Source organism: Sardina pilchardus, chromosome 9, assembly GCF_963854185.1.
Source record: "Sardina pilchardus chromosome 9, fSarPil1.1, whole genome shotgun sequence".
Lineage (NCBI taxonomy): Eukaryota > Metazoa > Chordata > Actinopteri > Clupeiformes > Clupeidae > Sardina > Sardina pilchardus.
In genome coordinates this window covers 7,933,340-7,958,986 of record NC_085002.1, presented here as the reverse complement: position 1 = coordinate 7,958,986, position 25,647 = coordinate 7,933,340, and the positions used below count along the sequence as shown (strand labels likewise).

The window sequence follows — 25,647 nt, the reverse complement described above, 5'->3', positions numbered from 1 at the left end:
TCTGTTGACACACACATGGTCCACACTCAAAAACGTACACACAACACAACAGAGAAAGTATGCACTAGCTTTATACAAGAGTTCGAGCACCTCTGGGTAAATGAACATCAACACTTTCTGAAAGTGAGAAGATTTAATATGTAGTGTGACACACGTATTACAGTAATGCATGCTTTTCCTTCATAAACTCCTTCATAAATTTTAAACAATAACCATGCATGTGCACAGAGCTTCCCAAGGTTTTGTACGAAATTGTAACCGACGGCTGATGTGCAGACATTTTAGTGGAATGGCTCAGTAGAGTATTTCCCTTAACTCTGCGTCTCACCTCGTCTGTCACCCACTGTGAGCTCTAATATTAGGACCTGCTGTGCACATCACACAGCTGTCCCAGCTTTTCCTGGATGTCCCTGTTAAAACGTCGCCAACTCTCTGTGTGGCCCATCAGACTTACGCGCACACACACACACACACACACACACACACACACGGACAGTTATGCACACAAACACAAACACACACACACACACACACACACACAGACACACACACACACACACACACACACACACAGTCACACAAACCCACACACACGAGTGGAGGCTTATGTCATGTTGTCCAACACCGACCAGGAGACCTTTCCCTGGACCTGGCCCGACCTTGCTAATCCCAGAGATCAAACAGCTGTAAGGCGTGTTGTTCTAGACGAAGGCTCCCGCTCGTGTCGGGATTAGGCCAGCAGAGAAGCGCTACTAGCAGGGGGACCTCCGCTCCCTGACGTGCTGAGATGGGAGGCGAGGGAGGGCCCGTCTATCCCTGGATTAGAGAGGCTCGCCTTTGCCCTAGTTCCTGCTCCGTCTCGCGGGATAGACGCTCACATTTGTACCCAGTTAATGGGAGCTGAACTGATGAGAGCGGCTGAGGCACTAATCTGAGAGGGAGACACAGACAGGCAGCGAGGAGAAGGAGAGAGATGCGGATGGATGAAGCAGGGGTTGGGTTGGGTTGTGTTCTGGTGGATGCAGGGGTAGAGAAGCCTTAGTGGAGGGTATCCATCACTGAAAAAAATAAAACATTACAGCCAATCATCAGATATATGTACTGTGCCTTGTTTTATTGAAAAGTACTGTGAATTATTTTTTGGAAAGATACAGCCAAGCAGTGCAGAACCAGAAGATATTCTCAGTCCAAGACACATGCTATTTCTGATGCTTAATACCTGGAGTAGAACTCCCATATAAGAAATGATGGCACTTTGTCCTAACAGCTGGCACTGCCATCTCTGCCGTCATGGCACACAATGTCGTGCCTCTGCTGATGAGCAACCGTGAATCGTATGACTCATTCGATTCAGGTAGAAAGCTCATTTCAAGGTCAACAGCTATGCTGGTGGTATAATATCTACCTCTGAGCTACTTCTCTTATCTAAAAAAAGTTTACTTTTAACCCGTTCTTTTTACAACCAGATATTTCCTGAAGCAACAGAGTGAGGATGTCTTAATCAAGGGGACAAGTGCAATAAAACCTTGACAAAAGTCCCGCAAATAACTTGTGGCTATCCACAACAATTGGGCCAATGGCTAAATGGGTCAAGTTATTATGACAACAGTTTTAGGTAAAATTGCCTCTGGAGGTTAAATGTAGCAAGCAGATATCTTATTTAATCCTATAAAAACCTCACAAGTAAGCGCAATTACAATAATTAGCCCACATTAACTTTCTAGTCTTAAATGAGTACTATGACAGCCCACAACAGACTCCATATCCACCAACAACATTCTGTTTCTGTTGAAATGAATCATTGTAATTGAGAGCAACCCATCTGCAATTTTTGAATGCCAGTCCAAGGGCTGAATGTGTTGGAAAATGTCTGCAGCAGTGCATGCTGATATGAACAGTGGTGCTTGTGACTTTAAATAGTCTGTAGTTGTAATAATTGTATGTGAACTAATTGTGTTAACTACTGTGAAGTAGTTCTTTAAATGTTCAGAATATGAATGAAAACAGAACATACCAGAACAGATTATTTCGATAGTAATCTGCCATTTTCTGTATAATCTCACTGCAGACGAATGAATAAACTAGAAGGGAATAGATGTGAAGAGCACATCAGTTTCAGCTATCTGACCATTTAAGAGGTGTAATTACAGAAAAGATTTCCTCTCTTCTTCACCGCATGGTCACAATAGTCTGTCATTCATCTGGGTGGAAGTTGGACCCTCATAAAAGCATGTTTACCACTCTGCTTATCCTGACAAGCCTGCCGTGTTTACTGAGCAAATTATTTAGATGATAACATCTGAACGCGTCTGGTTTAATGTTTAGCGAGGTTTGGGAACATGGACATTCACTGGCAGACATAACATATCTTCAATGCCAGAACATCGGCTTGCGTCACTTGTCGCCAGAGTACACTTATGCAGTTGGCACAGATGTTTGTTGGGCGAGGGCAGCTGAAATTGGTTGGTTTCATAATTACAGTTTACCACACGTTAATGCTGGTCAAACTGCACCGCTGTGAAGTTGCAAGACCAAGATGAATTAGTAGATGCATGTGGTATCGTTGGTGACAGTAACTCTTTTGACTTATTAATTACAAGTCCATTTCCAAAAATGTTGTTCAGCTTAGTGAAATGAACATATAAACAGAATGTGATAATCTACAAATCTCATAGTTGCAAAAAGTACATAGACAACATATCCAATGTTGAAACTGACAAATTATTATATTTTATGGGGCAACAAAGGGCTGGAAAAGCTATGTAATGTTAAAGAACATTTTACAACTAAATTAAGTTGCATGAGCATCCCAGAGTCTATCAGAACTAAAGATCAAGAGCTATTCAACACTTCTGTGAAGAACTCTGTGGGTAAATATTGCAATACTGTAAGAATAATGTACAATTGCAAAGAATTTCGGTATTTCATCATCTAGAGCATAATACTACAGAACATAAAAACAATGCGTTCTGCACACATGGTTGCATTTGGTGCATCATGGAATCACATCCATGATAAAGAAGATCTCATTCTCAAAACTCATTTTGTTTCTATTACAATTTACACTGTGTCCCAACTTTCTTTGAAAAAGGATTTACATTTTTCGAGGTTATGTACACTCAGATTACTTGTCACATCTTGTACACTCTTGGTCTGATAAAGGATATGTACAATTTCCTTGAAGGTCTACTTCCCTAAAATCTATCCGTACCACCACGTCTATTCAAAGTTATATGTTTATTATGCAATAACGTCATGATAGTGTATTTGCCATTTTCCATCATTTTGGATATGATATTATGACCAAGCCAGTGCAGACTGGACTGCTTAGTACAACAAAGTTCAACTATTGCAGAGGGCTGCAAAATAATGAGCAGCATGATAAGGCTGCATTGCCCCGGGTGAACTCGAGCTGTTCCTATCTAAGAGCTGAGCGGTGTCGAAATGCCACCTCTGCAAGTCTGTGTTGCTGCAATAGCATCACATTCAGCCCAGTAGAGTGGAGCAAGCGTTCCCCCGTGGGAATGAGGCAAAAAGGACTGAATGTGAGCCCACTGTAGTCGACTGCCACAAACCAGCTGGCCATCATGTGACTCCTATGAGACTACTGGATGCTCCCTTCAGACCTGAGATATTCAGTAATAGCCACAGACAATTGAGGCATGGAGGAGAATAGTTATATAACTGATATTAAGTCTTCATAATGCATTTCAAACAAGATCCACATGCAAATAAATGTGCCGTAAATGAGTGTCAAATCAGAGTTCAAAACACTGATCTCTCACGTCATGCCGGAACCTCGGACACCGATCTGGACAGGAAAGGGTTTTAAAGGAAGGGATGGAAATGGTTTCAATACACATTATTTCCTATTAGGTTAATGGGCGTGATAATTGGTTCTCTTTCAGTCAAGTTCCCTTGCTGTTTTCCAATGGGAAGTCCACCTTCGGTGATGTCATGAAACTGTACTAAGCTCCAATTATGGGGAATGTTTTTGCTGGCCTTATCCTATATAAGGCTGTCTGCAATATATTATTCCTCTTCCCATTCTTCAGTGGCTCAAGCATCTTGAACCGGAGAAGAATTGCCTCCAATCCCCACTAGCGAAGTAGAAGCCATGCAAGCGGTCTGCACACCAGCCTTTTGCAGCCACTGTGCCGCTATGGACTCCCAGATGCTCCACTATCGCACCCTCGTCTGTGAGTTGAAGCATCCCTTGAGAGGCACCTGACCTCCACATCCATCTACCCGCGGTGACATTGCCATGTCGCTCATTGCCCGAGGCACCTGTGTCAGAACCTCTCTGATCGCCCTGAGGAAGAGTGGCTCCCCTTCCCTGATGCTCCGGTCTCGCCGGAGTCTCTTCATCCAGGGTATTGCCATGCCTCTGACCCGTCTTGCAGCTCTACTCAGGCCCGCTCCTGACCACACACACACGACAGAGCAGATTCCAGTACTGTCTCCCCCACCCGAGTAGGCCTAAATGAAGTACATTTGTAATGCAAAAGTTGTTTAACTGAGAAAATGTATAACATTCTCATATAAAAGTGGGGAATTGGCATCCTAAACCTGTAATGGATCTAATTGATCCCTGAATGCCCAACTGAAATAGGCTACATTGTCAGCACAACAGTTGGTAAGCTAAGAAAACTAAAAATGGTACACTCTCAATATAGGGGTCAGATCTCTTCAGTAGGTGTAGAACAACATCCTTAAATAAAATGTGGGGAATTGTCGCCTGCATGTCCACTGCCAATCAACTGAATTAAATTACACTGACAGCGTAAAAAGCAGTTTAGGCTCTAGGCCTATTCATATTTTCAGCCACTGTCATTTATCAAAGAAGCTTAATATACAAAATAACATAAGAGTAGACATTCATTAAACTCTTGCAGGACCACTGTAGCCTTTTTTTGAACCTCTAGTTATTTAATGGCTTGGCTGACGAAAGCTTCCGCAGTCAACACTGCCGTCTAGTGCACACAAAATGTCGTTTCTTAGTTTTTTTGTTTTTTTTTAACTGCGCTGAATGTGCCATGTGAATGCAAGAAAATGGACATTTAAGTTGGGATTTCTCAGATTTTCCAATATATAATGTACTTTTTTTTCATGGGAGGTGTCATTGGAAATGGTGTGAGGTTCCATATCTGTTGGCAACAAATTTGAAAATCCTCCTATTTTCCACAATGGATGTTTTTCATAGGGGGTGTGAATGGAAAGGGTGAGTGGTCGACTTTCTATATCTGTTGTTAAATTCAAGATTAGCCAATTTGAAATCATCCAACAGGTTATAAATGCAAGACAATGAGTTGAAATATCTCCCATTTCCTCCTGATGGGTTTGCACAGGGACGTCTTTGGTCTGCTTGTTGTGTCAATCTCCATGGCAGGTGAAGGAGAAATAAGAGGCAGGTTGAAACGAGTAAACAGTGCACTATTAAAAGTTCAAGCTTTTTTTTTTTTTTTTTTTTTAAAGAAAAAGCATTCATGAAAGAATTCAACAACTGAGTCTAAATAGCCATTGGCCTACTTAATCATTTTGTGCTGGCTTTTGAGGCACTCAACACAGGTTTAGGCTGTACTCATATTTTCAGTCAGTCAGTTATCAACTGACACTTAATTAACAAAATGACATATTATGGGTAGAGGTTAAAAAATCTAAAGCTAAAGTAGTATTTAAAGGTTTGTAGTATGCTTGTATGAGTTCTACTGCTTGACTGACAAATGCTTCAGCGTCAACTAGGAAATGCAATCAGCACTGCCATCTAGTGGCAAAAACATGCACCGTTTAAAGTGGAATCGAAACTTGGGGAGACCTACACAACAGCTCAAGGGGGGAAAAAACGCAAAATGACAACCGGTTCGAAACCGGCCAACGCCTGCTTTTAACAATGATGTGCAAAGCTGTTGTTAAGGGTGGGAAATGTATTATGACTTGTGTGGAGAGTTAGATTGGAAACAGGACAAATTATTTACGCACAGCTGGAAAAGCTTTCCATATCAAGGTTATGTAAAGTATGACTCTGACATATATTTGAATGACATGTATGGCATGTTATACAGGTGTAACACAAATAGATATTTGCTATATCTTATATACATATATTTTCTTTATCTGAGTTCAAGGGTGAAAGCTTTGAGATAACCACTAGCTCAAAATCATATAATAATGTACTAAAACAGGCAGCTTAATTTTGGTCAAAATGTTCAGTTTGGAAAACTGGTAACACATAAATCTACCTTTATGCTCAATGGAGGCTAGACAAATAAGGACATTTTCTATTTTTGGCCGCCAAAAAGACACAAGGGAGTAAAGAAAAGCAACAAATAACTTTATGTAAAGACAACAAAGCAGTAAATCTTCTATGTGAATCTTAGGTCCGTTCCACTGACACACAATACAAAAGGTGAGCCTGATACCCCAACTTACAAGTCAGGGTTTGGGATTTGTGTCCAAGGGCTTAAGAATGTAACACGTGAGGTCAAAGGTTATCTGTCCTTGTTGCTCCGGAGATCAGTGGTAAGAGGGTCGTGCTGGATGGTCTGATGCAGCATAAGTGCCAGGAGGCCCGCCCGGTTCGTCATGGCCGTCCGCACGTTCCGCTCCTGCTCAAACAGCTCGTCCAGTTTGTACCACTGCGAGAGGAGAGGAGAGGAGAGGAGGGGAGGGGGGAGGGGAGGGGAGGAGAGGAGAGGAGAGGAGAGGAGAGGAGAGGAGAGGAGAGGAGAGGAGAGGAGAGGAGAGGAGAGGAGAGGAGAGGAGAGGAGAGGAGAGGAGAGGAGAGACCTGTTCATTCACACGTTCACCAATTGAACAAATCAGTGATAACGTACCATGGCTGAAGTGTACCTACAGTACAGTACATAATGCCATTACACTGTCTTCCACTAAAATGACCTTGCCACCACCAAAACTAATTTCCCTATCAACTTAACATCTTCATAACAAAGTTAATTTAATAGTTAGATAAACAGAGACCCTGAATATTACTGTAAAGTTTTACAGTAGAGTGATAAGCCAGGAAATGGATCCACAGAGTAACTGAATGCCTGTACAAAGCTAGAGAGTGCTAAACAGAGTAAGACACTGCACGGGTAAAGTGACACAGAAGGCTTTTGAACTGACCACTCGGACTCTCTCCAGGTCCACCTCTGCCCTCCGCAGCTTCTCCCAACAGTAGTGTTTGTTGCACTTGCGTTTGGGCACACGACAGTACTCGCCCGTCGGCTCAAACACGTTACGCACCAGCGGACAACCGCACACTTCATCTGCCGCCACCTGCACGCAAACACATATACAAACACATATCAATACATTTCACTCCACTCAGCAAATACTTCATATTTTCAAGTAATATTATTCAATGAATGTATGCATGTCATGCATTGTATACAATGTGCTGTAAGTAAGTACATGCTGCATATCTCAGGGTGCTGTGAGGTATGTGTGGATGAGCTTGTAGCTCAATTGTTTATTCTTATATATATGTAATTGATTATGAGGACAAAGCAACAATGAAACAAGTGAAACGCTCACAAAGGCTGCTCTGTTTGTGGTGATGTTGCTCATGAAGGGTGGTTATTTGATGATCTTGATGCTATGGTTCTTAGAATGCGCATACAGGCTAATGGCAGCTCATCGTTAAGGAGGGCCTTTATGGATCCCAGATACATTTGTGACAGCCAACAGCCAATTGTTTGTATTTTTGTCATACTGTATCTCACATCCTATTGTGTCATTTTAGATAGGCTTGGTTGTTGATCCGCGACAACTCCCCTACGTGCACCTGAGTTTTGTGGTATACTCTGGCCAAAAGCCAATCAGTTCACACACCATTGTGAAGAAATATTGGCTGAATGTGACAGACTATGTTTGGCACTAGAATTAGAAGAATTGAAGAAAAGTCACCCTTCCTAAAGGAAGCAGCCTGGTTCACGTGAGATTGACTGCAGGCTTTACTACTAACCTTTGGATCTCTGGAATGTTCTGGACAGAGGACCTGCAGCCTCTTGCAGTACGTTTTGCTCTGAGGATTATACACGTCACAAAAGAGTCGTGTTGCCCTGGAGACAGATGTAAAACACACATTAACAAGGATGAAGGGGGTAAAACATACCTTTCTCTTTTCAGCATTTATTACCAATAACAATGCCTCTTACCCCTCAATCCGCGTGGGAAAGATGGACCCAAATGACGTCTGACTTTCATACTGCAGAGAGAAATAACAGAGGAAAGTCAACACAAACTCCATTGATGCGAAAGCGACATTTTAAAAGTCCAACACATGTTCCATCAGTTTTTGGTGGGAACACAGTCTTGAAACCCTCAAGAAACAGAATAGTTGGCATATGCTTACCTTGGCATAGCACCTCTCCATGTGCCTCAGCGCCACCTTGGGGTGGACGGGGTGACTGCAGGACACACAGAATATCTGCAGGTCTGTGTCTTCACTGTCTCCCTCATTCACCTGGAAGCAAAGGAAGTAGGGTAAGCATCTCTGTACCACACACATACTGTATATTCTGTACCTCAAACAACCTCATCATTCCCTCGAAGATCTGCTATTTAGATTTAACACACTGGTATAAATCGTTGTGTTTTTCATCAGTGTCCATATATATCAGACAGCACCTCTTGTTTTCACTTCTTGGTCCTACTGCATGGCCTTCTATTTGGATTCCTCTTATTCAGCACTAGTGTGTTTTTCATTTATGTTCCTCACTCTTTACCACCAGATTGTTAACCCCCTCTGGTCCTTACGCAGGGCCTGCTGCGTTGGCCAAGTCTGAGTGCGTTAAGTGTGTGCGTGCATGTGTGAGCTGACCTCCTGGTCCTCGTGCACGGTCTGCTGCTTGGCCTTGACGACGATGCCCTCCAGCTCGTGGAAGCGGCGCTCCATCTCGGTCAGGCGGAGGCGGGCCTGCTGCTGCTCGCGCCGGATGCGCTCCAGCTGCTTCTTGCCCAGCTCCTCCGCGATGCACGGGCTCTGCTGCCACTGCTGGATGCGCTGGGGCAGGATCTCGTAGATGCGGCTGAACAACAAACAAACAAACAAACAAACTGTTATCAACAAACAACTAGAGGCACTGAGGTAGGAACTAAGATGTGTCTAGATGACAAGCAAACAAACGTGTTCAAAACAAACAGCAGTCAGCAATAATGATGTAGCCTAATTATCACAGGCAGTTACACAGGGGATTAATAAAATACTGAAATGCTCTACTGCAGAAACATCCAAAGAAAATGTTGGTCTTTCAAGATAGTGCAGGCAAGGAATAATACTTTCTTAAGATATTAGTGTCCAAAAGATGGCCTCAAAGATAATATCTGACAGTAAAGAATGTTTTCTTAAAAGTTGAAACATTGGAAATTAACAAATAAATGTTACAGGTCTTCATTTGGGGACCTAAACATCAAATAGGTTAACTGTGGATTCTGTCAGATTTGACATGGAATGACCCATATAATCCAGGGCTGATAGACAGGAAATTATCTGTGCCTGAAATTATCAAATACATTCAAAGACAATATAGAGAATAGCCTTTCTTGACATTGTACATGGCCGAGCTCAAGCCTGAATTCAGGCACCACGCCTGAACTCTATCAGGCCTGATAATCTGCTGCAGATCTCCGTGTTGGGCAGTCAGTATGCAGTTAACCCATGTGCCAGTCCTTACTTGGCAGCGAGCTTCATGCCGCAGTCCTCGGAGCAGTATTTGGAGCCGGGCTGGGACGGCTTCACACAGTTGGGCCCCAGGCACTGCTGCACCTCGCCCCCGACCCGCCCGTCGCCACGGTCACTGTGCCGCACCTTGTCCTTGTGCTTCTGTTTCTGCTTGTGCCGCCGAGACTCTTTCTGCTGGGAGCAAAAGGAGCATTAACACCAACACACAGGCTAGCACGACAAAACACATAACATCTGGAACGAGATCCTCCCCCGTTAGAGACAGAACAGATCATTATGGGATATGCCGTCAACCATTAATGAGGACCAGTAGATAAGTAATTGCAGGCACACAGACTTGTCTCTTACCGTTTGCACCTGCATGTGCAGCAGGGTTGAGGCAGACGGAGAGCGGTGGTGAGAATGATATGAGAGACTAAAATAAAAGACTAGATACCTTCTTGTCAAACTTCTTCTCTCGCCTTTTGATGTGCTTGATCTTGACAGCCTTCTTGCGCATCACCTGGCTGTACACAGGCCCATCCTCATCGTCGCTGAGCCAGGGCTGGGATGAGAGACAGACCCAGTAAAGCAAATGCGACAGTGGACATCCAGTAAAGATACACTAGTGTAACGCATTGTAACGATGCGCATACTACATTGTATTTAAAGTATATCATGCCATTTAATCAGTGGCAGTTGATGTGTCCATGTGCATCACTACACAATGAGATAAAACGGGAAAGCTCAAGTAAGCTCCCATAACAACCTCAAATAGATATATGATTGTTGTTAGCATTTGAAATTTATCCTTAAAAGCATTAAACAGGTGACTGGGTTAAAGCCTCTGGCACACATGTTTAAGTGAAGCATACTGTACATCATTTGTTGCCATGGTTACCTGGGTCTTCTGTGAGGCTTTGTAGCGATGGTACAGCTCCATCTCATCATCGTCAAAGTCGTCTGAGTAGCGGCTGTGCATCGAGTTGTCCCGTCGCTCACGCAGAAACTCTTCGTCTTTCACACGCAGCATTTTCTAATACACACAATAAACATAGAACAAACAAACAAATTAAAAAATAAACAAACTAGAAAAGCACTCAGAGCGCAGTGCTCTGCAAAGCGAAAACATAACCGCCTCCTGGATCAAGACGGTGATACGGATCACCCCCAAAATGTAACCGTTTCTTCCTTGGGTCATTTCACCTTCCCTGACCCGACCTTCTCTTCGCAGAGGGCATTTGTTTATCACATGCTGTGTATAGATTGAAGTGTACAGTAGCTTGTCAATTGTTTCTGCTCTTCATTCTTCACACAGCACAGTCTGTTCCAGAAGCTTTACGCTCACCAAAGTCACCACTCACCCTCGCGCGGACTTCACACTGCCTCAGACGACACTTCTGCCTGATCTTGTTGGGTCCTCCAAACTTCTTCATGTCCTTGCAGAAGTCACACTGTGCACAGTCCTCAGTGCGTTTGCAGGGCTCACACTCACCACACATACGAGCTGAGCGCTTCACCTGAAGATCCAGAACACACACACGCACGCATGCACGCACGCACACACACACACGCACACATGCGCACACATGCGCGCACACAGACACACACACACACACTCTGTAGCAAATATACACAATGATAACACTCTGGAATGTCAATCTCTATAGGTATGGTGTTCTCTGTCACACCTCTATCTGTCTGTGTGAACGTGCTGTATATGGCGTCTTTACCAGAATATCTCTCACCCGTGAGCCTCTGCGCTTGTCCAATTTGAAGTCCGGAAGACTCGTCTGTTTCTCCTTCCTCGGCTGTTCCACCCTCTCCTCGTGGCTCTTCTTCGGTCGAAACTTGATCTCCAGAGACGGATTCTTGTCTTCAATACAGAACACATAAGAAATATATGTCAAGTGTATGGAGAGTTGATGTAAATATGCTGCTATTGCTGTGTTCATGCATCAAAACAGATATATTGATTACTGAAGGTGATTGGATCCATTGGAGTCCTATAGTTTGAGAAAGCCTCACCTCTGCAGCGCATACAGTACCACTCTCTGATGCCCTTGGCCATCTTCTCCGTCACATTTATGCAGTGGCCATGGAACCACTCATTACAGTTATCACAGCCACTAGTGACACGGGACACCAGGAGAAACAGTTACTCAGGAAAGATATGAAATCAGACATCTAGTCAGACATCATCACTTCTGTATCAAGGTGTATTGTGGTCATTGATTAGCCTAGTTCAAATCCACAGATACAAATATAGAATAATTTGAAAATGATTGAAAGAAACGAACTGGCTGCAACATTAATCAGATGATGATTGTTATTATCAAATGGTGTTTAACCATTCTGATCCGTTCAGTTCCGTTCTGATCCGTTCTGTTCCACTACATACAGTGAAAATAGTGTTAGTCATGTTGAAATTGAGATTGCAGGCTTACATCATGAAGCAGTTGATATCCGCCTTTCGACAGATGCAGTAGACAGGTGCATTCTCCCCCTCCATACTGCTGTTCTCCATCCCCGGACCTTGCTCCAGGTCGGACATCTCACTGTCCTGTGGGGTTACAGCAAGGCAGGAGGTGAGCAAGTCTCAACACAACTGATTATGGTCTAATACTAAACCATGCCTGACAAATGCTAGCGATAGACATTGCAAAGGAACCTGACATGGCACACATGTAGAGTGGTACTGGTACACGGATAAATTGGATAGGCGGTCTCACATACACTGACACACCGTTAGCATAAAACTAGGGGATACTGCAACATATAAAAGGGCACTTTTCTCACAGATGCTAGCTTCTTTAGCAGTGGAGTAACGTTACTTCCATGACACCAGATTTGTTTAGTTAATATTGATAAAAGAAAGCTGTTCATGAAAAAAATCCATGACGTTAACGTTAGTAATGTTTGACGTTTCATATATCTAACCCTAATGTGAACGTTACCGTTACAAAAAACACATCTCGAGTTTGATGTTTTCAGAACCAAGCAATGCCCGAAACTATAATTAACGACAGATAGTCATAACAAGTCTATGGTCAAATATAGCCGCTAGCAGATCAATGTTGAAAAACTCCGAGTTCGAGTTTAGCTAGCTTCGAAATGTAGCATAACGTCAGCTTGCTAGCACATTTGAGCTCGTTGACTATCGGTATACTCACCATGTTTACTCAATTGATAATGATGTCTTATTTATATTCCACGAGAACTTAAATTAATCTAATATAAAGGCTTGGTCAATAAGCAGTTTGCTGTGTCCACAATATGATCGAAGGCGCGATACATTTGTCTACATTTGATAGCTAGCTAAACAATGAATAGCTTCGGGAACCGGAAGTATAAACTCTAAACATCCCTTTTAAAAAATAAAAGTTCGGATTATCGTGTCTACCAAAATGTCCTTTACATATAGGTCAGTTATGCTTGTAGGCCTACACTTTGAAAAGAAATCCCAAAGAATTGTATCGTCCTACTGAAACCCAGAAGTAGAAAGAAAGATGAAAAATATTTGTTATTTTTTCTTTCTTTTTTTTATGTCTCTTGCAGCAGCCAAAGGGTCTTGGTATTTTTAGAAAATATGAGCATAGGCCTATAGCCTAACAATATATTGCACTGAATTACAATGGGGTCGTTGTGTATCTGACACATGAACATAGATGTGGCAAAATACGATTTTTGCCAGGCAGCCTTCAGAGATGAGCACCCTGATGTAGTGCTTTTACTATGGTTGTGTGTGAGTGCAGGTAGTAGCCTACAGTATACTGTAGGTTCAGCCTATTTGTGATGAAGTGGTCTTTGAGTTGGATGACCTGCTGTGAGGCCATCAGAGACTTGCCCAGAGTATTAGCTGTATTAGTTACCCATAACATATGAGATATGATGCACCCCAGACATGAGTGAAACACTAGTGGGCGTGGCACACAATGATGCTGGATAGATAAGTGTGTGTCAATACACGAAAAAAGCCTTATAAAGTATACCACCTTGTGAGAATGCACACACGCACGCACACGCACACACACACACACAGGCTAGGCTATATATTTTCCCCTTTATTCTGTTCCCATCCTGGGCGTACATCTGGACGATAAACTGGACTGGTCAGTCAACACTGAAGCAATATACAAGAAAGGGCAGAGCAGGCTGTACTTCCTGAGGAGGCTGCGCTCCTTCAATGTCTGCAGCAAGCTCCTCTGGATGTTTTACCAGTCTGTTGTTGCCAGCGTCCTCTTCTATGCTGTGGCATGCTGGGGAGGAAGCACTAGGAAGAGGGATGCTGGGCGACTAGACAGGCTGGTAAGGAAGGCTGGCTCTGTTGTGGGAGCTGATCTGGAGTGCATCACTTCAGTATCAGACAAAAGGACCCTGAACAAGCTACACAGCATCCTGGACAATGACTGTCATCCACTCTACAGCACTATCATACAGCAGAAGAGCTTGATCAGCTGGAGACTACGCTCCATGACATGCACAACAGACAGACTGAGAAAGTCATTTGTACCCAGGGCCCAACTGTACAATGCTTCACTGAAGGGAAAAGGAGAGTTGGACTTCTATGCATAGTATATCTGCACCTCCACCCTCTTATACACTTACATGGCATGGCTTACATGTCTACCCTCATGTCTAACTCTTATATTATTACTATGTTAAGTTTATTTTAATTGTCCATATATTTATACTAGTACTTTTATTATTATTACTATGCTTACATTTTGTACTGTACATATTTATTACTGGTCACTAGAATTTAATCTTGCACTGTTGCACTGTTGGACTTATTTGCACTACCAACTTGACACACACCTCAGACTGGATCACAGTACCAATCCTCAGTACATTCATGCATACCTTATCTATAGTATTCTACTGCTCCTTTAGTCATGTTGATTGTTGATTTGCTTTTTAATTTTCCTGTTTACATTGTTTACATTGTACTGTATGTTGTGTGTGGTGTCTTAAGCTGCTGGGACCTTGAATTTCCCCTTGGGGATCAATAAAGTATCTATCTATCTATCTATCTATCCATCCTGCCTTGCATGGTGATTTCATTCGCGCTGCTAAGGCAGTCTGGAAACTACCGCCCTATTTTTTTCCCTGAGATAGGGGACCAATCACAGAACAGGGGAGAAAGCAAGACCATGATGAGCTATGCGCAGACGCATTTGATAGACATCCGTGGCGCCCAATGAGCATTTTTTCAAATACGAGAAAATGAACGTCTGGTTGCCGCTAGCCAGGCTACTGTACAACTGTATGAGGAGCTAAAACTGCAAGGACTTTGTCATTCCCTAATGTCCCCCCATTCAAATCCTGTTGTGTCTACAAGTGCAATGATCCTCGAGACCCACAATGAACAGCCAACCAAGGATCAACGACACACATATTTCAGTGTACCAAACCACATGTGAATAAGGACATGGATAACAAGCTGGATATTGGTGGTCTTACCTCAGTAAACATTATTAAGTCTGCTTAGCACCCTATTAATCTGACGCGCGTGAAGACACACAGCCATTCTGTGAATTCAATTCCCATTTTAATCACATACATTCACATATTTTCTGTCAGATATTCAAGAAACACAACATGATCAAGGTCCAGGGAGACCATTTCAAGATAGGCACTATTCTCCAAAATTACTTGGATGAGAAAAACAGAAACATCAATAATTAATTTCTAAACTTAGCTAAAATGAATGACTGTCCATCATTACATTAATTGCATATTTCAAGTAGCAGATTTTTTTCCCATTCTGTGTCAACATAATTGTTAAGAAACTATTTGCATGTCGCCTATTAACGTGTATTTCACAGTTGCAAACCTCAGGCATACAGCGGATGAAGACTGATATACAAGAGACCAGTGTGAAGTAAGTCAGAGCGAATCGGCATCAGCATCAGGCTGGCTGCTGTAACAGATCGGCCTTAGATGTAACAGAGATAAGCTTGCACTAGCTGCACAAGATCAGGGTCATAATGAACATTGCTGAATTACCAGCTCAGATTTGGGTCCATTTCAGTGTCGGGTACTATATAGAAAATTTGTTCAACATCCAGGGGTGAATATATTCTGCAGGACATCTGTAGAACCTTTGGTCATTTTCTATCCAATATTTCAGATTCTTACTGTAATACATGTACCGGTAATACAGATGACTTTTCCCCATGTTTTGAGTAACAAAATTAAGAGTTAATTTATTAATTTAGCACATACTGAGAATCAAACCAAAATGTAATAGCATGGGGTGCATATGTTTGAAGCAGAAGACAATGAAATATTATTAAAAATATAACATTGTCATCCCTAACCTTCTTCCTTGTACCATGGCAGAAAGTTTAAGGTGCAGTAAATTTACAATTTTGTTGTAAAAAATATCAATGAGCGTAGACCTATGATATGAAGGACAATGACAAATAAGTATATACAATGTAATAGCTAAAACACATTCAAATAAAACAATACAAAAATGCAGGGGAATATTGAGAAACTGTCCTGCCTTCAGATTAGCAAAACCACAGAAGGTTTAGAGACAATTGTTACTTTGATAACAAATTACAAACTGCACCTTTAGATCAATGCCAGACTTTCATTTGCCATCCCTTCTAACAAGACCAGATAGAGGAGCACAGAGTAGACCAACACCTTCAGTGCATCTTGAAAGAACCGGACCTTCAGAAGACTGAGCCATTCCTTCACGCTACAGTATATGAGGAGCAGCTACAGCATGCTACACCTAAAGCTCTCCCAGATGGCGAGTTGTTGGTGGGAGTCACCTACACAGAAGACAGGCCTGGAGGTTAAGGCTAAAGTCCCAAAGATATTCTGCTATTAGCTGCTGAGCTCGTCTCTCATCTCAGCAGAGTGACAGTTTAGAGCTTCGATTCGCCGCACCAGGGAGCGACCATCTCTGCATTCTGATTTAAGACCACTGGATGGACTTTCTGGTTGAACAGGTCATTAGGGACAAAGATGGAGCTCGGGTCAAAGAAGGATTCGGGATTTGTTATTTAGTCTTGATTGGAGGGAGGGGAGGGAGGGAGGAGAAGGTGATTGTGGGGAAAGGTCCATGAGAGAGAGGAAGGGATAGAGGCTGGCGGGCATTTATGGTAGGTCCATTTCAACCCATGTAGGGGTACTTCCATTCCGAGAGTGGGGCATGTGTCTCCTTCACAACCTGGGGAGAGGTCCATCGCAACACGTAGTGTGGTCCACCTGGCTTGTCATTGGTACCTAGACAGAAAAGAAAATACTTCAGGGGTCAAGGGAAAAGACTAACCAGAATATTCTGACAATAAAATGTTTCCATTAGTCCTGTGCAATCTGTAAATCTAAATTTTGTCATGTCTATTGATGCGCTTGTTTTGAACATGTTAGCTCCTAGTAGGTGAGTATCCATTTTAGTCTTTTGTGACACTGTGCTAGGAAGATTCTTATGTGACAGAAAGATTGAAAAGGTTGATTTCCAGTTAAACATAACAATGTAGCCTCGTAGCCTATACTATGCCATTATGGCCATTTCTGCATCAGTATCAGCAGTCTGTCAGGTAGCTCACCTGATGCTCTAGCGCCACCGAATGGCTGTTGGGCCACAACGGAGCCGGTGGATTTATCGTTGACGTAGTAATTTCCTGCAGCGTTCCTCAGAGCTTTGCCTGCTTCTTCTACAACACTCCTGAAAATCACGATAAATAAATATTCACAGTTACACACACACACACACACTGACTCATCTATCAAGAAAAAGACACAGAGTGACAGACAGTGACCATTTGGGTTAAAACTCACACAAGGAGGATGCTATATGTTTGCTAGCACCCCCCGCCCCCTAGCACAGTTACAGATGATGAGGGTTGTACTGGTGACTTACTTTTCTTTGGCAAAAACAGCTCCAGTCAGTGCATACGGTGATGTGGTGTCAATCAAGTTGAGCACCTTTTTGTAGTCTTTATCAGGGTACACGTAAACTGAGAGAACCGGCCCAAAGATCTCCTGGAGAACAGAGTACCGACAAACACAACAGTTCAGGAAATGGTCTCAACACCCAAGTTCATATTAGAGGAAATCAGAACGACTCATGGCCAACATCAGGAATTAACATCACAATTCAGTGGGTGTGAATTTGGCATTCACTGAAAAGTCTTTGAATGTAAAATTCTTGCCATGTTGGTTTGAGTGAAATGTGCCGTATTCAGGGAAGGCGGTTTGAGAGTTGATGCGTTAAACATGGTTTAGAGAAGGGATTGACTTGAGCAAACAAGGTAAATCCAGCACTCAGCCTGTTGATGGGGGCAATCCTGAGCTCTCAAGCATGTTATCAGAGCCATTTTACGGTCTCTGGGCACTAGCGATATGTGGTCCTAAAGACAGAACACTGCATGTACCAGTGTATCGCCTCTGTGCACCACAGATGCAACAGGACATGGGTCGATTCATTTGATTTGATCAACAAAGTTAACTATAAAATATATTCATTTTATAGTAATTATCACGCATCAAGTTTGTGGGGATGAAATCCCTATTTTACACTCATAGTGAAAACAGGATCATTACCATTATGGTTAAATTGGAACGTTACTCTCTGGTTATAGGTTTTATACATTTCAGGAATAAACTATAGACTGAGAACTGTATATGATATTAAAAAGTCATGAGAAGACCCCTTACACGTTGACATGTCAATTGTCCTATAGCTTAAGTTGTTGAAGCAGGCAATGGGTTCAACCAGAGCCATAGAAAGCGAGAGTTGCGACACGCTTTGATGTCGCCGCCACACGATCAAAAGTTCCAAAAAACCTGCGCTGAATCGCAGGAGGGTGGGATGTTCTTTTGGATGCTGGAGGGTGTAATCAATTAACTCATTGACTACTGACTAAGAGATTAATAGTTCCAAAACTCCCATAATGCGGAATTAGCCTGGAAAAAGCGCTGCCATTTTTTCCTATGGAGGTCTATGGGAGTGTCGCCACTCTGTTTGATCTACTGCTCTGGGTTCAATTCCAACAGGGTGTAGATACTGATGAATCAATATATCCACACCCTGTGCTCCAAGTCCCTCTAGTGTCTTCTAAACAAATACATGTAATGGTATGCTCCTTTACCTCACTCATGATGGCATCTTTTGGGTCCTTGGTCTCAACGATGGTAGGTTCCACAAAGTAGCCTTTGCTGTCATCACAGTTTCCTCCAGCAATCACTTTCAGGTTAGGAGAGGACTTTGCATGATCCAGCCACTTCTTGATGCGTGCAAATGACTGAGACAGAAAGATAACCACATACCAGAGATCAGTGAGGTGGTATAGTGCCTTCAGAAACACTTCTCTTTACTCGCTTGTAGAACATAATCCTACCTTATCATCGATGACAGCAGAGAAGAAAGTCGAAAAGTCCTCAACTGGCTGCAAGGAAAAATGTCATGTCAGAAGTGTGAGGACAAATGGGGGCACTCCAGTACACTGTTGTGTTATTGCTGCCTAAATACTTTTAAAACCGTGTTTGACAGTGAGCACTGTCCATCCATTCTCTTACATCATTTCATGACCACAGAGGATGTTGCTTTTTAACCTAGGTGTGCAGACTACCGTTTCATTTTAAAACAACAGCAAAAGAGTTAATGGGTTGCTTGAAGGACAACCCATAGGAAAGGAACATTCAAAATCTCTTCCTTCTCAACCCCATTTCCTCTGTGCATAATAATTGAGCTAAATTTAACATCAGTATTTTGACCATTTACTGAGATCTAATGTATTTCTTACTCAACCAGTGGGCCTACTCCTATGATGACCACAGGTGTTCTCAAACGACAAAATATGGGTGTGTTATTATGGGATGCGTTTGGTAATGGGCCTAACAAAGTCTGCCCATCCTTAAACGCAGGTTCTTAGCAAAAGGCCACTGGAACAGATAAGAGCACAGAAACTGGCACATTGCTCCTCCTGTGCTGTTGCTGTTCTGAGGTGACCGGTGGAGCAGGTGGGTGCGGACGGTGCACTCCATACTCACGTCTCCCACTTTCATTTGCTTGTGGATGTCCAGCAGCTCCTGCTTGATCTGAGGCCAGAGGCTTTCGGACACGTACATCCTAGAGCAGGCGGAGCACTTCTGCCCTCCGTACTCAAACGCAGAGCGGATCGTGCCCATGGCCACGCTGTGGGCGTCGGCAGACGAGTGCACAAAGTGGAAGTTCTTACCGCCGCACTCTGCAGAGGAATACAAAACAGCATTTAGGGGTTGAGCGGGACTTTAGAGAATAAGTGAGCTGGTCAGTGACTGGGCAATACAGTGCGGTTAAAGTTTTTGTCAGGGCTTGGACGCAAGGCCAGGTCATGTTCACTTACCTCCACCCACTCGAGGAAAGTTCCTGTAGATGTCCAGATTCTGGGCCACCTGCTTCCACAAGCGCTTGAAGGTCCTGAAGTAACAGCAAGAGACAGAGAGCGGGTTTAGTTTACGTACAAAGGCCCAAGATACCACACATTGATATAACTGGCTTCATCTCACAGTTACACACATCAGTTAGTAGTTTCTCATACCCTATTCTACTACTGATCCATCCTTTCCCTTTAATGAACCATATTTATTTACACAAAAACATATTCGTGCCAGATCAGGGCAAGACCCATTCCAGAGCTAGCTGCTGGCTACACAGGGGTGCTTGAAGGAAAAAGCAGAGGCTTACGGGACACTGCCGGTGAAGTTGATGCCGGCCAGGTGCTCGGAGGCAGTGATGGTGTCTCCAAACACAGGTCCGTCAGCAGGCACGAACTGGACGATGTTGGGGGGAAGGCCGCACTCCCGCATGATCTTGTACACGGCGTAGCTGGCTGACATTGCCGTGTCGCTGGGTTTCCATAGCACCACATTACCCTGGCAAAAACACAAGGGACAAATCAGTAATGACAAACTGCTACAGATGGTGCCACTGTTGTCCAGTTCCGTCTCTATCTGCCTGTCATCCCAGGACAAAAATCACACCGATTTCAAAGCCTATGATCGCTGTAGGAGGTTCAAAACTAAAATTCAACAACACTGTAGGCCGTCACTCACCATAAGGGCAGGAGTTCCTGCCAGATTTCCACCAATCGCAGTGAAGTTAAAGGGGGCGACAGCGGCAATGAACCCCTGCAGGTACACATAACAGGCAGTGCAACATGAGACACAGTACAGTTAGCATAGCTTTCAAAGCACAAAGACAGGTCTGCAAAAGCACATGCTCTTTCTCACACACATATTACATTACGGTACCACACTGAAATTGTTATTATTATTATTTCAGTGAGTGATGATGCGTACTTCAATGTACAGTTGGCACACAGATCCATTCCCTCCCGGCCTCTAGGGGGAGCTCTCTTACCTCCAGGCCACGGTATAGCATAGTGTTGGTGCTGATATCGGTGTTCAAAGGCTGTTGATACTGTAGCTCGATGGCGTGCTTGGCGTTGAAGCGGAAGAAGTCAATAAGTTCTGCAGCAGCATCAATCTCAGCTTGAACCACTGTTTTACCCTATAGGAGAAATGCCAGCACAGAGATGCGTTCAGACTCCTGAATGTTGCAACACATGACAACCTTATTGCTGTCACCCATGCTCACGTACAGCATAAAAGTGTGGTAGCAATCAGTCCTTTTGATGGACCTGGCTACATATATAATGTACATAATTTATCATATTTCTGCTTACTTCAGGTCAGCATGCTGCCTGAATAACATGGGACCCATGCTGTGAGAGACACAGAGAGTTTGAGAGGCACATGAGATTCCACACCTCCCCTGCCCTGAACTGAGGCTCAAGTTCTTGGAATACCAGTTGTTCCCAAACACTGGCCCCAAAATAGGTGTGCTAGCCCAGGGGCCACAAGGGGCTCTAAGCTTAGGGAGGCCCATGAGAAGACAGCCCACCCTGTAGCCCCCTCCCAAGAAATATTAAATAACAGTCATATGGAACCAAAGGGTCCAAAGGCACGGGAAGCCTTTGAAGCCAATGAACCTAAAAAATGAAGTTGTACGTTTTCCTATGTTGACCTGCCCTTAGTTGTATTAGGCGATTCACTGTGCCAAAAGTAGCCGGTTCATGTTACCAAGACTCAATACTTGCACTTCGTATTAAACTTGCTGGTCCTGCCTCTACTACACAAAGCTCATCCACAAAACTGAGGTTAAAGGGGGCAAGGCACACTTTTTACCTGGCCTATCATGGTCTTGGCCAGCACCTCTGCCCTCCTGGGTCCACTGATGGCATCTGCGGCCTTGAAGAGGATCTGTGCACGGTCAGCCACTGGCTTCAGGTCCCAGTCTCTACGCGCCGCCACCGCCGCATTGATGGCTTTGTTCAAGAGTGCCTGCATAGACAATTCAGCATACAAGGTCAGGGAAATCAGTTCCAAAGGCATCTGGTCAAATAATAAACATTTCACAGACACTAAATTAACCATAAACCAACATATTTGGAAAGGCAAAGAAGAAAAATAAAGGTGTACTGACTCTGAGGTCACTTCTGATCAGTTCAAAATGTGTTTTCTAAAAGCATTGTTGACCAGTGATGGCAAAATGTAGTGAGCTAAACCACAAGTAAACCATTGATCTCCAATTCTTCAGGTTACGAAGAATTGACTCAAGTTAGCCAACAGCTAGAGCTAAAATGTTTTTTTTTTGTTTTCCATACTGACAGTATTCACCTCGAGAAACAGAGACCTATAAGAAAAATTGCCGGATTTCTCCTTTTAAGCTACATTTTGTAAAAAGCTCTCATCACTGTTGACAACATTCTGTGATGACGACAAAAGGATGGCTTTGTTCAAGAGGTCCTCAAGGTTTGCTCTGCACCTCAGACAAAACATTGGATGAACTAATAAACACAAAAACTGGCACACTTCTCTTAGAAAAAGTTATTAACACCAAATGAGTGATGTTTCAAGACTTTTCATCAGACTTGCCAGTGTATCAGTTTGTGTATTCTTTTCTGACAAATTATTGCTGTTTGTTTTTTCTGGGAACCTGCCCTTTTGTCTAGTTTTATTTCATGAGACTAGCCTTGACAAATAAATTGGAGGTCAGTGTCTGAAAGGTTAGAAGCTGTAGGTAAGCCCACTGCTTTTGGCAAGAAGAAAGGATACTCCTCAAATAACCCTCTGGACCACAGACTGACCCCTTACCTTATCAGCATAGCAGAACTTGGCCACTTTATGTGAATGGTTGAAGGGCTGGCAAACAAAGAAAACATATCTTAGCAATGTACACAAGATAAACTATCAGGTGTCCTTCATGCAAAAGCAAGGGAGAGAAGCTCCTAAGTTATCAAGCTGAGGAAGATAACACACAGCTTATAATATGAATGAAAGACCACTGCAATACACATGTGCTACTGCTCATGTTTTAGTAGTTATGTGCTACTGTTCAGTACTCAGAAGGCAATTTCCCTCACAGAAAGATAAGATAAGAGTCGGAGGTTATGGAGCTGGTGGCAGGGGGTTGATGAAGTTCCCTTCCACATGCAGCTGTTATGATTTTTTGACTGCCGGTCTACTCACAGACAGCTGATATCTGATGTCCTTGGTCCACACATGTTCATCTCCAACCACACAAGGGATCTCCTCGGTCTTCCCTTTTAGATTGGCAAGGGCCTGTCACACGAGACAGAGGTCAATTAACATGACACAAGCGGACTAAATGGTCCCACAAGTCTTAAAAGATGTGTGCATAATTGCAAAGAACATTATGAACGCCAAAGGGAGTATTGCACTGTGTGTGTGTGTGTGTGTGTGTGTGTGTGTGTGTGTGTGTGTGTGTGTGTGTGTGTGTACCTTCTCCAGTTCCGCCCTTTCCTTGGAGCCTGCCTCGAAGCCCAGGATGGGCTCATTCGTCACCTCCACGGCAGCGCAGGGGAAGGTCTTAAACCTGCGGGGGGAGAGAACAGAACACTCTCAGCTGAGACGGAACAGGCTGTGTGACTCTGGCTAACCGTCAGCGCGGTGCAGCAAGTAAACCTCTCCCAAAAGAAGCGTGCATGCACCTGACACTAGCAGCTGTTAGCAGAGGTTAGCCGGCTAGCAGACATGCTTGCCTTCCAGGCCCGTGCCTCTTGGAGCATGTAGCCAGTGGTATTTACACCACTGCAAAGCACTGGATAAACATTAAGTGTAATGTCGAGTATGATTCGGTCCAGTCTCTTTATCCCAGTCCAAACAGTAAAAGATACACCTGGCAGGACGCCAGAGGGGACGGTGCAGTAGCCTATCACACAGTCATGAGACAGTTATGGCATAATTGGACGCTTTACAAGTTTACAGGGTCAAATGTGATTGGTTTGGTCTTACTCTCCCTTACACTGGTTTGATCCTGCTGTTTGCCACACAAAAAAAGGAGATTGACCCTTAAATAGGCAAGTTACAAAATATAGGCCTACATCATGTTAAACATAACCCAGAGTTTTGGCTTTAACCCATGTTCTCTACATGCTGATAGGTGTAGGTGCATCTCAAACTTAAGGGTTTCCGTTTTGCAGAGACTAATGGAAAGTTACAGTTAAAGATATCTGCTGCTGTCCACTCCGGTTCCATATTAACTTCTGCAGCACACTGAAGGTCAGTGTCCCATATTCACTTATCCCTTATGTTCTCGACCAGTTCAGTCTAGCTGACTGCTCATGCAGGATTTGTAATGCCATGCCCAAATCTGATACTGTCACCTGACCTCTAAAGAATATAGGATGAACACTCAATTGTTTTCATAAATATCCAAGTTGGAGACATGTGCTGGAGACAGCATTGACCCTACATGACTTCGCTTGTGCAAACACACGCACCTGTAACAACACACTCAAGAAAGGGTAGGAGGCTACATTGTTTCTCGTAACTTCCGTGAAGTTCAACAGCGGGACGTCCACGCTGCTGGAGACGGCCCACCACGATCTTTAGATTTAAGACAGCTGTCACGTACAGCTTGTTTGCATGTTAGGTAAAAGTGAACGTTAGTGGGGATACATTCCTCCTCACGTAGCCTAGCGCCTGTCGCGATTCTTAAAAGTATTACGTAACAACATTAAGTTCTTTTTTGAAATAATTGCTCGGTATTTCACATATGGGAATGCGCCCCGCGCGCGCTCAATCACATAGCTCCAATGACTCCACGTCTGTATCTTAACGGCCCTTAATGAAAGCAAATGTCACTACTTTAAGTCAAAGGTAGCCTCATTTAGTAAGGTCGTGTGCTTGCCCATGTGAGCTGGGAAGGATACATACCCCCTCCAAGACTGGCAAAGCCCGGATCTCAGTCGAAGCATGGTGACAAGTGAGTGATGGAGATCTCTGTGAGGAAATGAAAATTCAATGAGAAATGAACTTAACGGTGTGGACCTATCAGCTATCTGTCAATCGCTGATAAAATACACAACCCCAGTCTTGGGATATCAGAATAGCTACATCTACGGCGAACGCACGGATCAGAACGTACCAAAGTTGAATGAGGGGGCACACGTGACAGTGCGTGCAAAACGTACTTACTAGATAATTATTTCATACATTCATTCATTCATGTCAATAACCCTGAAGCACCATGACTAAAATAAAATGTAAAGTGTAACATCCATTGAAAAACCGCTTTGACTCAAGCCACAATTATTCTAATGCGTTCCCCTCCGGGTAAAAAGTGGAACGTACAGGAGGCGAGTCAGTAAGTGGCCATTCAGATGAAGAGAAGTCCTACCTCCCCAGCCAATTAGATATCAGCCTTCCCTGGCTCAAATAGTCTATTTATAAAGAGCATGTGTACATTCATTTCAATTCATTGCATTTAAAGCATGGGTAAAAAGTGATGGAAAATAATAATAATAATTTATAGGCCTTTTTATGAAAATGAGGAGCACTATGCGGTAAGAGTGCTCGTTGATGAATTTAGGCCTGCTTATTATGCCGTAGATTAAATACCCAAGACTTAGACCATTTCCAACGCACCGGGGGATGTCACTGCATGATGATAG

At 43.4% G+C, this 25,647-nt stretch overlaps 2 protein-coding genes across 5 annotated transcripts; both read right to left on the bottom strand.

The window, feature by feature from the left end:
* Nucleotides 1–6,032: 6,032 nt before the first annotated feature.
* Nucleotides 6,033–12,996, bottom strand: LOC134092594 (CXXC-type zinc finger protein 1-like). 4 transcript variants are annotated; one of them, XM_062545573.1, is made up of 14 exons: nucleotides 12,838–12,996; nucleotides 12,112–12,227; nucleotides 11,693–11,793; nucleotides 11,398–11,540; nucleotides 11,029–11,184; nucleotides 10,566–10,700; nucleotides 10,122–10,229; nucleotides 9,678–9,859; nucleotides 8,825–9,032; nucleotides 8,357–8,467; nucleotides 8,160–8,209; nucleotides 7,967–8,063; nucleotides 7,126–7,278; nucleotides 6,033–6,635 (listed from the first exon to the last, which is right to left on the bottom strand). In XM_062545573.1, exons 1-14 carry the CDS (start codon nucleotides 12,838–12,840, stop codon nucleotides 6,489–6,491), a joined length of 1,710 nt encoding a protein of 569 aa, XP_062401557.1. In that variant the 5' UTR covers nucleotides 12,841–12,996; the 3' UTR covers nucleotides 6,033–6,488. The 4 variants fall into 4 exon arrangements, with proteins under 4 accessions (XP_062401557.1, XP_062401558.1, XP_062401559.1 ...); XM_062545574.1 differs by having other exon boundaries at nucleotides 9,678–9,856; XM_062545575.1 differs by having other exon boundaries at nucleotides 11,413–11,540.
* A 2,197-nt stretch (nucleotides 12,997–15,193) lies between these two features.
* aldh4a1 (aldehyde dehydrogenase 4 family, member A1) lies at nucleotides 15,194–25,070 on the bottom strand. Its single transcript, XM_062545570.1, has 15 exons — nucleotides 24,911–25,070; nucleotides 23,474–23,567; nucleotides 23,201–23,293; nucleotides 22,826–22,873; nucleotides 21,857–22,012; nucleotides 21,030–21,179; nucleotides 20,723–20,797; nucleotides 20,355–20,542; nucleotides 20,014–20,087; nucleotides 19,679–19,875; nucleotides 19,027–19,074; nucleotides 18,778–18,930; nucleotides 17,547–17,668; nucleotides 17,233–17,351; nucleotides 15,194–16,909 (listed from the first exon to the last, which is right to left on the bottom strand). The coding sequence occupies exons 1-15, from the start codon at nucleotides 24,949–24,951 to the stop codon at nucleotides 16,797–16,799; spliced, it is 1,671 nt and encodes a 556-aa protein (XP_062401554.1). The 5' UTR covers nucleotides 24,952–25,070; the 3' UTR covers nucleotides 15,194–16,796.
* Nucleotides 25,071–25,647: the final 577 nt, after the last annotated feature.